The sequence below is a fragment of the Eupeodes corollae genome, chromosome 2 (assembly GCF_945859685.1).
Source record: "Eupeodes corollae chromosome 2, idEupCoro1.1, whole genome shotgun sequence".
Taxonomy (NCBI): Eukaryota; Metazoa; Arthropoda; class Insecta; order Diptera; family Syrphidae; genus Eupeodes; species Eupeodes corollae.
The window spans coordinates 50845072-50859644 of record NC_079148.1 but is presented as its reverse complement, the minus strand read 5'-3'; the positions used below and the strand labels follow the sequence as shown (position 1 = coordinate 50859644).

The window sequence follows — 14573 nt, the reverse complement described above, 5'->3', positions numbered from 1 at the left end:
CGGCTACTTTCCAAAAAATTGGAAGACAGCCAAAGTAGTGGCAATTCCGAAGAAAGGCAGTACCAATATGATCTCCAACTACAGGCCTGTCTCACTCCTCAATAACATCAGCAAAATTCTGGAAGAAGTCATTTTAAGGAGACTGAAGAAATTCTGCAACGAGCAAAGCATCATTCCCGACATGGAGTTTGGATTCCGACAGGCTCACTGAACGATCCTTCCACTTCTAAAGTTTCAGTCCGACGTCACCGCTGCTCTCAATAGCCACCGAGCCACAGTTGGATGCTTTCTGGATGTCGAGAAAGCTTTTGACAGCGTATGGATTGAGGCCCTCATCCATAAGCTCCGAATTTTTAATATCCCACAGCCAATAATACAAATTTTGGTTTCTTTTCTTTCTTTATGAAACTTCTTCGTAGAAATAGATAGTTGTAGGTCAACAATTAAAAAAGTAAAGGCTGGAATAGCTCAAGGATCGAAATTGGACCGTTCCTCTACAGCCTGATGACATCTGTTTCATCCATTGTTTCCTACGATCGCAGCCCCAAGAGTAGAAGCACACATAAGCAGACTTTACGAGTACTACCAGCAGTGGGGAATAATGATAAATACCTCCAAATCGGAACTGGTATGCTTCCGGAGACCTGTCACCAACAACAGCCGCTGTAGATGGGCCGCAGTGGCCCAAAATCTTGTTCTGACGTTCCCGGATAGATCAAGGATTAAAGCCAAGAAGAACGCCAAATACACTTCAATGAGCTGCTGCGCTTCAACCCTCAGGCTATGATAACAAAAGCCAACATCGCACTCCATCGAGTTCGTCCTCTCTTGAAGAAGAAAACTGGACTAAGTAAACCAACGGTTCTTGTTCTCATCGACTTAGATGAGTTTTACTCTCCGCTTAAAAATGTTCTTTAATGTTTTGTAAAGGAGGTCAGTGTTGCCGTTTTATTTTTTGTCGCTTAATAATTCTAGCTACTTTTCTAGCGACTTTTTCAAAAGATCGTTCTATCATTGATCTTGCAAAAAATTTTAGGGTTTCAGGACAACAAAATAGAAAAAAATTTAAATCAATGGACAAATATTAATTTTGTAAAATGGCAAGAACTTAAAGATAGCGTTAAGTTTTGGGGAAAAGTTTCACGCTATAAAAACGCAGCTGGGGCCAATACTTATGAAGAATTATTCCAACTTGCTAAAACAGTAATGTCACTTCCACATTCAAATGCCGAAATGGAACGCATTTTTAGCACGATGAATATTTTTAAAAATAAGTTGAGGGATAAAATGTGAACGAAAACTTTAAATTCTATAATCAAAATTGTCATAATTATGAAATCCCTAAAAATGTTCTAAGAAAAAATAATTTTAAAAATACTTTAGATATTGAAGTAAATGAAATTGGTAAAGAAGCAATGGAAACATTTATTTTTATAATAGATATTTTAAGTTTTTATTAAAACTTTCTTACTTTTCCTTTAAAAAAATGATAAATAGTTGAGACTAAATTCATTTTTTTTTGTTTACTTATAAGTTTTTTTTACGATACGAAATAAATTGTTTGTTAAAATTGGATATGTTTTTGTGATATTTGTACTGAAAATCTTTTCTAGCGAATTTTTTCAAAATTTAAGCATATCTAGCGGATTTTTAAGGTCCATCTAGGGACTTTTTTTTGGCTTGCGGTAACACTGAAGGAGGCTAACAAAATTTAAATAACATAATGTGTGCGAGTATATTAACCTAACCTTTACACATTTCCATTGCTAAAATGATAACTTTAGTTATCAAATTATTTTAGAACACTGTTGTCCAGCAAAGTATGCTCTAACTATTTAATTTGTATGACTTCCTACATATGAAAGCATTCCCAGATGCCTAAAGTTTTCTAAATCTGCCATATTTAAGAGCTGTAAAACATAATAGTTTAGAGCGTTTTTGCTGCATTTCATGAAGAAATGTAAGAAATTGTTTTGAAACTTAGCTTTTTTCCAAAAATGAAATATACGTTTCTTGTATCCATTTCTATTTATGCTAAGAACACTAAAAAGTTTAAAAATCCAGAAAATGAAAGAGGATATGATATAAAGAAATTTCGTGCTTTTTTGACGAAGTTTTTTCTTACAACTTACAACATTTTAGAGAGAAAATTGTTTGGTTCTTGAATTTAAGTAAATAGGGGCTTTTGAGTACCTACATAATTTATATTATTGAAATTCGTGTTTAAATATTAGTTCTAGAGCATCCAAAGCAAATTCACTTTAAAAGTATTATTTAATTTATTGTTTAAAACCTTTTAGGATCTTTTGTATTCAACAGAAAACCACTGTTGAAATAAATTAAATGCACGACTGGGTCGCTAGAACTTCTAATTTCTTCCAAAAAGTCTGTTTAAAAATATTTCCTATATTTTAAAATTTTAAAAAAGTACCTGCAAAATAAGTTTTTCTCAAAAATAAACACACACTCAAGGGGATATTACTACCCTTATTATTCAGAGGCACAGTGTGAGCACTAGGAAGAGGAGAGTAGGTTTAAAAGGAGATGTCGGTGCACATTGGTTTTGAATTCCTAAAATTGCAATGACTAGCAAAGACAGAGTGTAAGTTAAGGCATTCCACATTCGCGTAGTATGGCTAAAGATCGAATCTCTGTATTTGACAGTACGGCCGAAGTTGTGCTTTATGGTATACTAATGAGCATTCGTAGAAGCGCGAGTATTACGGTTGAACTGTTTAAGGGGAGGAATGCAACTGGCTATTTCACTAGAGCATAAGCCGTTAAAATAACCGTAAAAAAGGGTCAGACAAGACAAGAGACCTTACGACGATGTTCAAGCAAAGCAAATGAACTTATGATGATATTATCATCTATCAATTTAAATGCTCTAGATTCAATACTATCGAAGAGGCTTAAGAAAGTTGCTGGAGCACCAGCCCAGAGATGGGAGTTATACTCAAGCCTTAGACGTATGTAAGTCTTGTAGAAAATAGCCAGATCAGAAAGGGTAAAAAACTTCTTGCATCGCCTAAGGAAACCCAAACACCTTGCGGCATTTTTGGTGACATCACGCATGTGATCATTCCACAAGAGGTGGTTGGTGATACACATACCGAGAACACCTCGTTCAGTCTCATTGATGCAAGTGCCATCCATTGATAATGACAATGGCGGAATATCTCGCTTTAAGGATACAAGACAGCATTGGGTTTCCGAAGCATTAAATTAAACGCGGTTTTTTAATCCCCATTGAACAATGCTGTTTAGGTCGGAATTTAATGAGCTAATCATATTTTGCCGTTGCAGTTCCACATCCGAAAAAGAGGGATGTGAGTCTGAAAAGCTAAGAGTAATATTGTCAGAAAAACAATGTCTGGATTAGAAGTTGCAGACAGGAGATCATTAATACAAATGGGAAAGAGTGATGGAGATAGAACAGAGCCCTTGGGCACACAAGCATTTATTTTATGGTTTTCAGACTTGAATCTATCCAATACTACTTGTATTGAACGATCCGAAAGGTAGTTACTAATCCAATGAAGCAGGGATTCATGAAAACCGAAAGCACGCATTTTCGATAAAAGAGCCTGATGCCAAACCCTATCAAATGCTTTTGAAATATCAAGCGCAATAATCTTACTTTCTCCAAAACGATGTAAAGATTTGCTCCACTGTTCGGTGAGATGAACCATGAGATTACCAGTGGACCTATTGCTACGAAAGCCGTATTGCCGGTCATTACGAAGCTTTCGATCTTCAAGATATTTTTTGAGCTGATAATTAATCACCGTTTCCATGACCTTGGAAAGAAGGGACGTTAGGGCTATCGGTCGGTAGTTAGAGGGTGAGGAAGATTATTTTTTTTTATGAATAGGCTGGACAAATGTCGTTTTCCATCAGCTCGGAACGGGACCTGAGGAGTAGGACAGATGAAAAAGCTTACGCAGTGGTTCTGCCAGCGTTGAAGAACACCTCTTCAGAACAATAGCGGGGATACCATACGAACCAGCGGATTTTTGTGTGTTTAGATCTCTTAGGACTCTTGCCACAGTACGAGTGCGAAAAAAGATTGGTCCCATAGAATCACTAACTCGCTCAAGTACAGGCGGAGTCAAACCAATCACTGGCAGCGTAGAATTGGCGGCGAACTGTCTAGCAAAGAGATTAGCTTTCTCTAAAGAACTAACAAAAGGAGTGTCATTGGCAACGAGCGTAGGAACCAAATAAGAGGAAGAAATCCTCATGTTTTTTACAAATGACCAACAATTTTTACTACCTTTGGGATATTGCAGTATTTTTTGCCGTAACTTTTGGTCATGTAAAAATTTGGTCCCGATGTTCAAATGGTAGACATGTGCATTCAAGAGGACACAAGCGTCCATAGGTTTTTTCTTAAAACCAACCTCTGTCTATCAACTCCTACTCTCACCTTCACGTGGTGAACATCGGGTGCCTAGTACCTCAACTGGAGATTGGGTTCCAACCCCAGTGGAAAGTTGTTGGGGGCAGCAAACGAGAGAGGTGGGGAGAGGTGTTTCCACTAAGGCACCTCTCCTTATCCAGACGGCAGCGGAGGAATTCCCGAGATGGAATCAACGGTGGCGTCTACAGTTCCAGTAAGGTTGAACTACTTAGTTAACACCTTATAGGGCTTCTTCGACTTATTCGGAGCCCAGGCCTGTAAGGAGCGGTTTTATCCGGCTCCCCATCCTTGGAGTTATACTTAGGATCTGGCCCTCCAGGTTGGAGGTTGTGCGTCGGGGTGACTTCCTGGCCACGTAAAAGTTTTTAAAGTTGCGAAGCACCAACAAGCCTCGGATACGGACGGATTTACTGTTGACAACCAACGCAAACGAATAAAGGACAACGAACTTCGGATATGCACGTGGAATGTTAGGTCCCTTAACAGACCACGTGCGGCCGAAGAATTAGCGGAGGCCCTAGAACGATATAAAGCAGATATCACCGCCATCCAGGAAATACGATGGGATGGGCCGGGCAAAAAGAGGATGAAAAACTGCGATATTTACTATGGTGACTGCTACCACGAAAACCAACAGCGCTTATTTGGATGCGGATTCGTCATTGGAGCCAGACTTAGGCAAGAAGTCTTGAGATATAGGTGCATCAATGAGCGCCTCATGACCATACGCATCAAGGCTTAATTCGGCAACATTAGCCTGATATGCGCGCACGCCCCCACAGAAGAGAAAGACGACAACACCAAAGATATGTTCTTCGAGCTCTTAGACAAAACATATGAGCAGTGCCCTAGCTACGATATTAAAATAGTCCTGGGCGATTTTAATGCCAAGCTAGGAAGGGAAGACATCTTTGGTGGAATAATCGGGAAAAACAGCCTGCACGACAACACTTCCGATAATGGATTCAGGCTCATAGATTTTACTGCGGGGCGAAACGTCATGGTAGCCAGTACGCGTTTTCCACACCTCAACATCCACAAAGGAACTTGGACTTCTCCAGATCAATCTACCGTCAACCAGATTGACCATATTGCGATCGACGCCAGACACGCTTCCAGCATTATGGATGTACGAACTTTCCGAGGAGCTAACATCGACTCGGACCACTACCTCGTTGTAGCCAGGGTAGCACTTCGGATTTCCAGACCCAAGGCAAAACAGGGAGGTGCTGGGAGAAGATACAACGTCGAACGGCTACAATCGCCAGAGATCGCCAAATCCTTTTCCGACCGAGTGACAAGTAACCTCTCTCGAAGTTCTCTGCCGCCAACACAATGTATCGAAAACCAGTGGCAACATTGCCAAGATGCAATCAGAGAAGCCGCCTCTGATGTGCTGGGTTTCAAACAGCCACCAACAAGGAACCCCTGGTTTGATGAGGAATGTCGGCAGGCAAATGCAGCCAAACAACAGGCACGCAAAGCGGCGCTGCATAAAAGGACGAGAGCTGCTCGTGAGCTCTATGAGCAGAAGAGGTGAGAGGAACGCCGACTTTTCAGAAGGAAAAAGAGAGGGCATGAGAAGCGTGCGGTCGAAGATGTTGAGAGTTATAAAAGCAGGAGTGAGGTTCGAAAGTTTTATGAACAGGTGAAACGAAATTCACAGGTACATAAACCTAGAACCGAAGGCTGCAAAGACGAAAGTGGAAACATCATAGTGGAACCGCAGTCAATGCTGAGGATATGGAAGGACCACTTCTGCAGACTGTGTAACGGCGACGAAGAACTGAATCCCGCTGTCAGGCAGGATGACCCATTCGATATAGACGACGAAAGCCAACAATCCCGTCCTCCCGACTTAGACGAAGTAAAGATTGCCATATCTAAGTTGAAGTCTAATAAAGCCGCTATAGCAGATGGCTTGAATGCCGAGCTCTTTAAAGCAGCTGGAGATAAGTTGGTTAGGAGCATGCACCAACTTATCTGTAAGATATGGTCGGAAGAAAACATGCCCGATGAATGGAACCTCAGTATTGTTTGCTCGATCCTGAAAAAAGAAGACCTTCTAAACTGGACCAACTATAGAGGAATAAGTCTACTTAACATCGCCTATAAAATCTTCTCTGCCGTAATATGTGAACGTCTAAAGTCCATCGTCAACAAACTGATAGGTCCTTATCAGTGTGGTTTTAGACCAGGAAAGTCCACAGTTGATCAAATATTCACATTACGGCAGATCCTGGAAAAAACTCAAGAGCACCAAATCGACACCCACCATCTTTTCATCGATTTCAAGGCCGCATATGACAGCATCTACAGGGACGAGCTGTATAGAGCCATGTCTAGTGTTGGCATCCCTGCCAAACTCGTCCGTTTGTGCAGGATGACCATGGAGAATTCACGCTGCTCCATAAAGGTTGGAAACAACTTAACAGAACCTTTTGATGTCAAAAAAGGTTTTAGACAAGGTGATGCGCTGTCATGCGATTTTTTTAACATCGTGCTTGAAAGAATAGTGCAGAGCTCACACGTCAACACTAGAGGCACTATCTTTCAAAAGTCTGTCCAATTACTGGCATATGCTGATGACATTGACATAATCGGAAGAACTCAGCGTGATGTCAATGGGGCTTTTGTGAGTATTGAGGCAGAGGCGGCAAAAATGGGTTTAACGGTTAATGAGGGCAAAACAAAGTACATGCTGTCGTCTAGAAAGGACATACAACACCGACGTTTTGGTCAAAACGTCACAATCGACAGACGTACCTTTGAGGTAGTCAAGGACTTCGTCTACCTAGGCTCCGCTGTAAACGCTGAAAACAACACCAGCGCTGAGATCAAACGCAGAATAACTCTTGCTAACCGCTGTTTCTTTGGACTAAGAAAGCAATTGAGTAGTAATGTCCTCTCTTGAGGGACCAAAGTGTTGTTATATAAGACCCTTATCATCCCCGTCCTGCTATACGGTGCAGAAGCATGGACCATGACAAAAGCGGATGAAAGCACCTTGGGTCGCTTCGAGAGAAAAGTTCTTCGTGTGATCTACGGTCCCGTATGCATCGAAGGGGAGTGGAGGAGAAGATGGAACGACGAACTGTACGGGCTGTACAGCGACGTAGACTTAGCAAGAAGAGTAAAAGTCCAACGACTAAGATGGCTGGGTCACGTAGAGCGCATGGAAACCAATGCTCCGGCCCGGAAAGTCTTCGAATCCGCACCCACAGGACAGCGCAGTAGAGGAAGACCGCGGATCAGGTGGCGCGCACAAGTGGAAGGTGACCTCACCCAACTTGGAGCGCGAAACTGAAGACATCTAGCTAGGGACCGAGCTAGATGGAGAAGTTTGTTGGGTGAGGCCCTAGTTCACACAGGACTGTAGCGCCACCTTAAGTAAGTAAGTAAGTAAGTAAAAATTTGGTCCGCCCCAATTAACATTTCTCGTATTGCCATACGGTTCTCTTAGGAGCTCTTTCATTAACTGAACAGTGCCTAGAGGAGTTAGAACACTAACAGTGTACTTATCAGGATCGGAGGTAAGAAACAAGTTAAGAGTGTTTTCTGCTCGACCTTCAACGTCAGATATTCGGGTGGGCTCGTTGATTAACTTATTTTTTTAGAAAATCATTTTAAATTTTAAATTTTGTGCTAAAAATATATTTGGTAAGCACTAAATAAAAAGCTTATAAATATGTGTACACTTTACGTATAAATTTCGTCAAACAAAATTAGTATTTCCTTAAAAATAAAAAAAAAATTTATCATAAACATCATTATCAATTTGAACACAAAAAAGAGCTTGCACAGAAATAGAAGATTATTGAAATCGCTCCATTAGTTCTTGAGAAAACTTAAAAGCAAGATAAAGGTTTTTGAGGGGTACCTTCTGGAGCAATACCCAAATATGTTTTTCTTCAGAAAAGAAGCCAAATTAAGAACACAACATTTAGAAAAAGTTTTAGAAAAATCACATGTGTTAACCACGCAATTTGGATGGAGACTGCTGTTATTTTTCGTACTAATAAAATGAAAAAAAAACTCCTTACGCTAATCGGCTGAAAACCTTAATTTCAATCAACACAATTGTTTGGACTGTAAGAGCCAGGAAAGACAGACAGACGGACGGAATCGGGGTACCCAATTTTTCGACTTCTCTACCGTCGAAATGTCGTATTTGAGTAAAAGCTCTAGTTCGAAATTGTTTACTACTGCAAAACATACCATATAGTTCCTATATGTCTCAAGTTAAAATCACTTCAATGTTCAATATTAATGTGTGTCAAAAAATTTTATAATAAAATTGAAGGCTAGTTTGAGGAAGGCCTCTTATTCCTCTTATTCTAAGAAACAATTTTCATTTAAATAATTTAAAGCATTACTAAAGTTTTTATCAAATTCTAAATTGAATGAATTTCCGATTCATATTATGTTCTTGGACCAGTCCTCAGTTAAAAGTAGTACTTTTAGTAACAAAGTTTAAGGAAGTTAAATACAAATGTTGTTTTGATATACAAAAAATAAATAATTTCAAATATAATGGGGGTCATATCCATTAACGCAATGCGATTAGTTTTGAATTGAAGGGAATTCCTACGAAAAAGCAAACAAATTATCTCCCGGGGGTCATGACCCCTACCCCACCTGGATCCGCCATTGGCATTCGCCTCTTCTTCTGCTTTTTTCAAATTTTTCCGATGACTTCTGGTAAACAAATGGTCGTATACCATTCAGAATTGATGAACTTGCTCTAACGCTATTGTCGCCACGTAACCAGTAATGCCTCAGAAACAGGCAACCATTTTCTTTGATGTGCTTCTTCCGCGAACAACTTTTGTTGGATTTGGCTCATCTTGAAATGATTCCGAAGTTGAGATTTAAAGAACTCCTAAGGAATCCATAAAATGTGAAAAAACATGTGGGGCTAATTTTTCTCAGAACACACTTTTGTATGACCAAAAGTGTTGGGATTTTGTTTTAATAAGTACCTTCCCAAAATGAAGTCTCATATTGTAGTTTTGAATGAAAGATCCCATAATGAATTTTCATAAGTAGTTGCAAAAAGCCAACATTCCTTAGATAATTAAAAAAAAACTTAAAGTTTGACGGAAGTACTGTCTCGGATTATCTCTGTGCTTGCAAAATCACATTCTAGAATCAATGACGTGTCCCAAATATTGCAATTCGTTTATAATCCCTAAACGAAAACAACTATTACTGCATCTGGAACAACTAGAAAAGGTATTGGAGGGAGATTTACAAGAACAGTTTAAAAGTTTAAATGTTTGGCATTCTGTAGCATAGAAAAAGAGATCGGCATCCGCATTTTTCTTATCTGATCAACTAAAAAAAACCTTGGTTTTTCAGCTGATTATTAGATCAAATCCAATCCTTAACAAACTTAAGTTACAATACATATCAGCTATAAGATTGATGTTGATATTTACACTAAAGCTATAACCCGCACCGTCACCAAAAGCAGTTAATACACCTTTGAAAGGCAGTCTAAAAAGTTAATTTATTTAAATCAAAAGAGAATTGGCTCTAGAGCAGATCCCTGTGAAACTCCTTAATCGATTGACCTTATTTGTTTTCTGTTTTAAGTATGATGCAAACCGGTCACAAAACCTCGATTCCCTTTATTCTTTATCATACTAAACAGTCTTTTGTGGTCTACCATAACGCAAAAACGCATCCCTAGCAGATCTTTCACTTTTGAAACCAAATTGAGATCACTTTGCTCTATTCAAATAACTAGATTTTTTAAATACTTATGGATGGCAAACGTTAAATCGACCTGTAGTTAGATAAATTACCATCTACTCTTTTTTTTGAAAAGAACTTGATAGAATATTCAACTGAGTTTTTAAACATGATTTTCAAGCATTTTCGTTCAACTAATGCCTTATTGAAAAAAACATGAACGTTTCATATTTTTCAATTCAATATGAAAGCTTTGCTCTCGAGAAATTAAGTGGAAAGAAATTTTGTGACGTGTTATTTGTGAGTGCTTCACTATAGTTCCTTTTCATTCTTTTTGTTTAACTTAATTTTGTTTTTCTTTTATTAAATGTTGTACCTAAATGCAACAACCAAACATTTTTGTCTCTTTTTGATGAAAATATTTGCAAAAAGTTTGCACAAAACAGTAATTTTTTAGAACTTATCTTCTTGCATCAGCTTCAATCTACGAGTAAACAGACTGATAATGATAAATAAATTTTCAATATGGAACCTCTACAACTATAAAACAATATTTTTAAAGTTAAATTCAAATAAAAAACAATTGATTTTTATTCAAATTTTCAATTTGATATATTTTGCAAATATTGAAAAAGGACACGCAATTATTATTAAAAATATAGTTTTTAAATGCATTTTATAAAACTTATACAATTCATAAATCAATTATTGTTCCTCGATTTAATTTTTTCCAAGAAAATCACTTTTCGTAAACACATTCACCGCCTATCCACGTAGATAGAACACGTAGTTTATCATCTAACATAACAAAATCAGCATCGGAGTCAAAGTCAAGTGTACCTTTTGATTTTTCAATTCCAAGACATTTAGCTGGATGCAATGTTGCTGTTTCCAAGGCATATACAATAGAGCATTCTAAGAAAACAAATACATATATTTTATAAGTAGTTAAATTGTGATATATTTTTGTATAATAACAAAATAAATATACCTGTAGATTTTTTGAAAATTCGTATACACTCATCCATTGGCGCTATACTTCCACAAAGAGTATTCGTACCAGCGATAAAGGCCTTTTTGTTACGAACTTCCAAATCTAATTGACCAAGATGATGTATTCCTTCTTCCAAGCCCAAAGCAGAAATAGCATCAGTCACAAGTATCAAACCATTTGGATGAGTTCGGTGGGCAATACGTAAGGCTGACGGATGAGTATGTACTCCATCAGCAATGATCCCGTAATACATTGTAAGATTGGGTGGTAAATTCGTTGAAGTTAGTAAGCCCACAAGACCAGGATCTCTGTGGTGGAACTTTATCAAAACAAAATGGAAGAGTGAATTTATTAGAAAGTAGGAAAAAATATTTTTATATTTATTACTGCCAGCATTGCGTTAAAAAGATGTGTTATAAGGGTGGCTCCATTTTGTACACAATTTTCACCTTCTGACAAACTAGCAATGGAATGACCTACAGACACAGTAATTCCCATCGACGCTAGTTTCCGAGTTACTTCTCCAGATAGATCGTTTTCAGGTGCGAGTGTTATGATTTTAACGTTGTCCAGAGTTCCATAAGTAGAAATTAGAGTTTCGTAATTCTATATTAAAAAACGAAGAAAAAACAATGCAAAAAGTTTTTTAAGTCAACATTTTAAAAGATTTCAGATTCACTTTTATATCTTGGCAAATCTCATAAGAAAAAACTAAATAGGTATAAATTAATCTTAGTTTTCTGCGTAATCAATTCAAATTTCAAATGGTTTTATTTATCACAAGATTAAAACAACTTTAATTTAAGCACAAACCTTTTCAAATTTCTTCAAACAGATTTCCGGATGTGCACCTTTTTTCTGAGGACTTATGAATGGTCCTTCAAGATGAATTCCTAAGATACCAGCAGCGCCTTTAGGGACTTGAGTTGGTATTTGAGGAATAACCTTATGATAGACCTCACTCGGAGAGCTAACTAGTGTAGGGCAAAATGAAGTGACACCATTTGTTATCAGTTCCCTTGCCACTTTAATGATTCCTTCTTCAACAGTATTGATGTCATATGAGAAATCAACACCATATCCACCTGAAAATAGATGACCACTAAAATAACAACACGACAGTTTTTACCTACAAAACAAAAACAAAACCACGAAAACAAAAACAAACGGAAGCGCTCAATTAAAGTTACCATTTATCTGTAAATCTATAAACCCTGGAGCAATGATAGCATTTTTACAATCAATTACGTGTTCTGGTATTCTTTTCTCGTCGAAAAACACAGGTTCTGGATTAATAATCTTCCCATTGCGCACCAAAAGATCCTCTTTGATGATAGAATGATCCCGGAGAAGGCGGCAATTGGTAAATTTAATTGATTTGAAATTGTCTACCATTTTTACGAAATAAACAACACACGCAACACACACTTGAAGTAACTGTTTTTTATGAATTGATTGTCATATCATATTTATATCAATTTCATATCAATTTATTTTAATTTCTCTTTGGTTTGTTTTTGTTGTTGATAAGGAATGATGACGATGACCTCGATAGGCGTCTGTCAGCAGAAATTAGAAAAAAACAAAAAACTAGGGCAAAAATGTCAAAGTGACAGTTGATAAATATATAAACACAGCTGGTCGTAAGTTGGGATGTGTTCATAAGAGAAACTGTGCAGGGTTAGGGGTTGCTCGCACTAAAGTCGTTCTGGAATTGGGTTCGTTTCTTTAAAAAAAATTCATTATAGTTGTATTTGGAGATGTATGCCGTTTCGATTCATTTGATTGCGGTCAAAATAAGTGTTTTCGAATTTAAATTACTACATTTTAAATAGGCTGAAATTTGGTGAGGCATTTGTATTGCTCTTTATGGAAAAGAACCACAATAACACTAAAATTTCGAAATGTAGTCTCTCTTCAATTTCTATTTGCGTTTAGCATATTATGGCTGTATATAGGGTTGCTATAGTTTTGAAAAAAGCATTTTCACGCTTAGAGGAGTTCTAGGAGGGCATTTTTAAATAAAGGTGTTAGTTATTTGAATCGCCGACAATACTTTGTTTCTTCCAAAAAACAAGATTAAGAAATAAAAGTACCGATCTTTTAGAGTGAGAAGTATACATATTATTTATTAAGGAACGATTAACGTATACTAGATAAAGCAGTGCTATTACCGTAATAAAAGAAACTAGATTTAAGTTGTATTTACATTGCAGTCTTTGAAAGTCTCAGTAAATAGATACTGCACAGGTTGTCAAAATTGAAAGCGTCAAAAATTACAAAATTGTTGCTTAACTGACACAGAGACTATGAAACTTGGTAAACATATAACAACGCTTTTGAATTTTTGACAGATATTTACATTGGATTTTTTCGAAGTAATTTATTTTGTCGTCTAATTATTCGATATCACTATTTTTTGGTGAAAAAAAGAGACAGGGAAGAGAGACAGATATTTATATATCTCGTGTTCGCTTTCAAAAATGCATTGCAACAGTGATGGAGTTATTTTTTGTAGAAAATTCTCCGAACATCAACAATGTATTTAAAAATATGCTTAAACTTGTATGATAAGATGGTGTGTATTTAAGTCATTAAAGTATCACAAAAATATTCTAGTCTTATTACTATTTTTGTAAAGATAAGTTTTTTTCAAAATTAAGTGTTTTAGTTATTTTCTTACCCAAGAGGCTCTTAAAATACAATTTAACAATACCTCTTGAGCAACATTTCATGTCTTAAGTAGTATTCACATGAGCGCGACCAACGAACGACGAATGAAAAAGAAAATGTGAGTTTATATACATTTGAAGACCTATTTTCACACAAAATCTTAACAAAACGATAGCAATATAGTTTCTATTTGATTTGTGATACATACTTTTACTTTTAAATATAATATATTAATAAATTTAAGAAAACAAATTTATTCGTCGTGAAAAAAATGTAGGTAGTTGATACAAACTGTCAAACTTTATTCGCGTCCCACATTATCCAGACCCGCAACGAATAAGATAATCTCGAGTACTTAACTTTATTCTGGTTTTGGTTTCGGTGGTGAATGGTGTTTGGCTGTGGCTCCTTCTCAAACTTTATTCTCGACGAATTAAAAACTCTCATGTGAAAGAAATGTCAAAATCGTGTTCATGTAAATAGTGCTTTAAAATACATATCTATTGAAGGATCGGGTCGAAATGCTGTATTTCAAAATACTGTATTTTCAAAATTCTGTATGATACTTCACTGTATTGTATGGTTATAATACTTTATGGTTAATATTCTGTATTCAAAATATTGTACATTTAAAATACTGTGTCTCAAAATACTGTATTGTCAAAATACTGTAGATATCTGATAACACTCTATAATACTGGAAGTTTTGACAGATAAAATAGTTTGGTGCAATTGTTGATTATGATGAAATGTCAAAACTTGAACATCATCAAAGAGTGTACAAAT

The 14573-nt window shown here is 36.9% G+C and overlaps 1 protein-coding gene across 1 annotated transcript; it reads right to left on the bottom strand.

Annotated features, from left to right (window-relative positions):
* Nucleotides 1-10703: 10703 nt before the first annotated feature.
* On the bottom strand, nucleotides 10704-12682 carry LOC129945390 (N-acetylglucosamine-6-phosphate deacetylase). The gene is made up of 5 exons (XM_056055121.1): nucleotides 12305-12682; nucleotides 11928-12199; nucleotides 11502-11720; nucleotides 11112-11433; nucleotides 10704-11035 (listed from the first exon to the last, which is right to left on the bottom strand). Exons 1-5 carry the CDS (start codon nucleotides 12507-12509, stop codon nucleotides 10860-10862), a joined length of 1194 nt encoding a protein of 397 aa, XP_055911096.1. The 5' UTR covers nucleotides 12510-12682; the 3' UTR covers nucleotides 10704-10859.
* Nucleotides 12683-14573: the final 1891 nt, after the last annotated feature.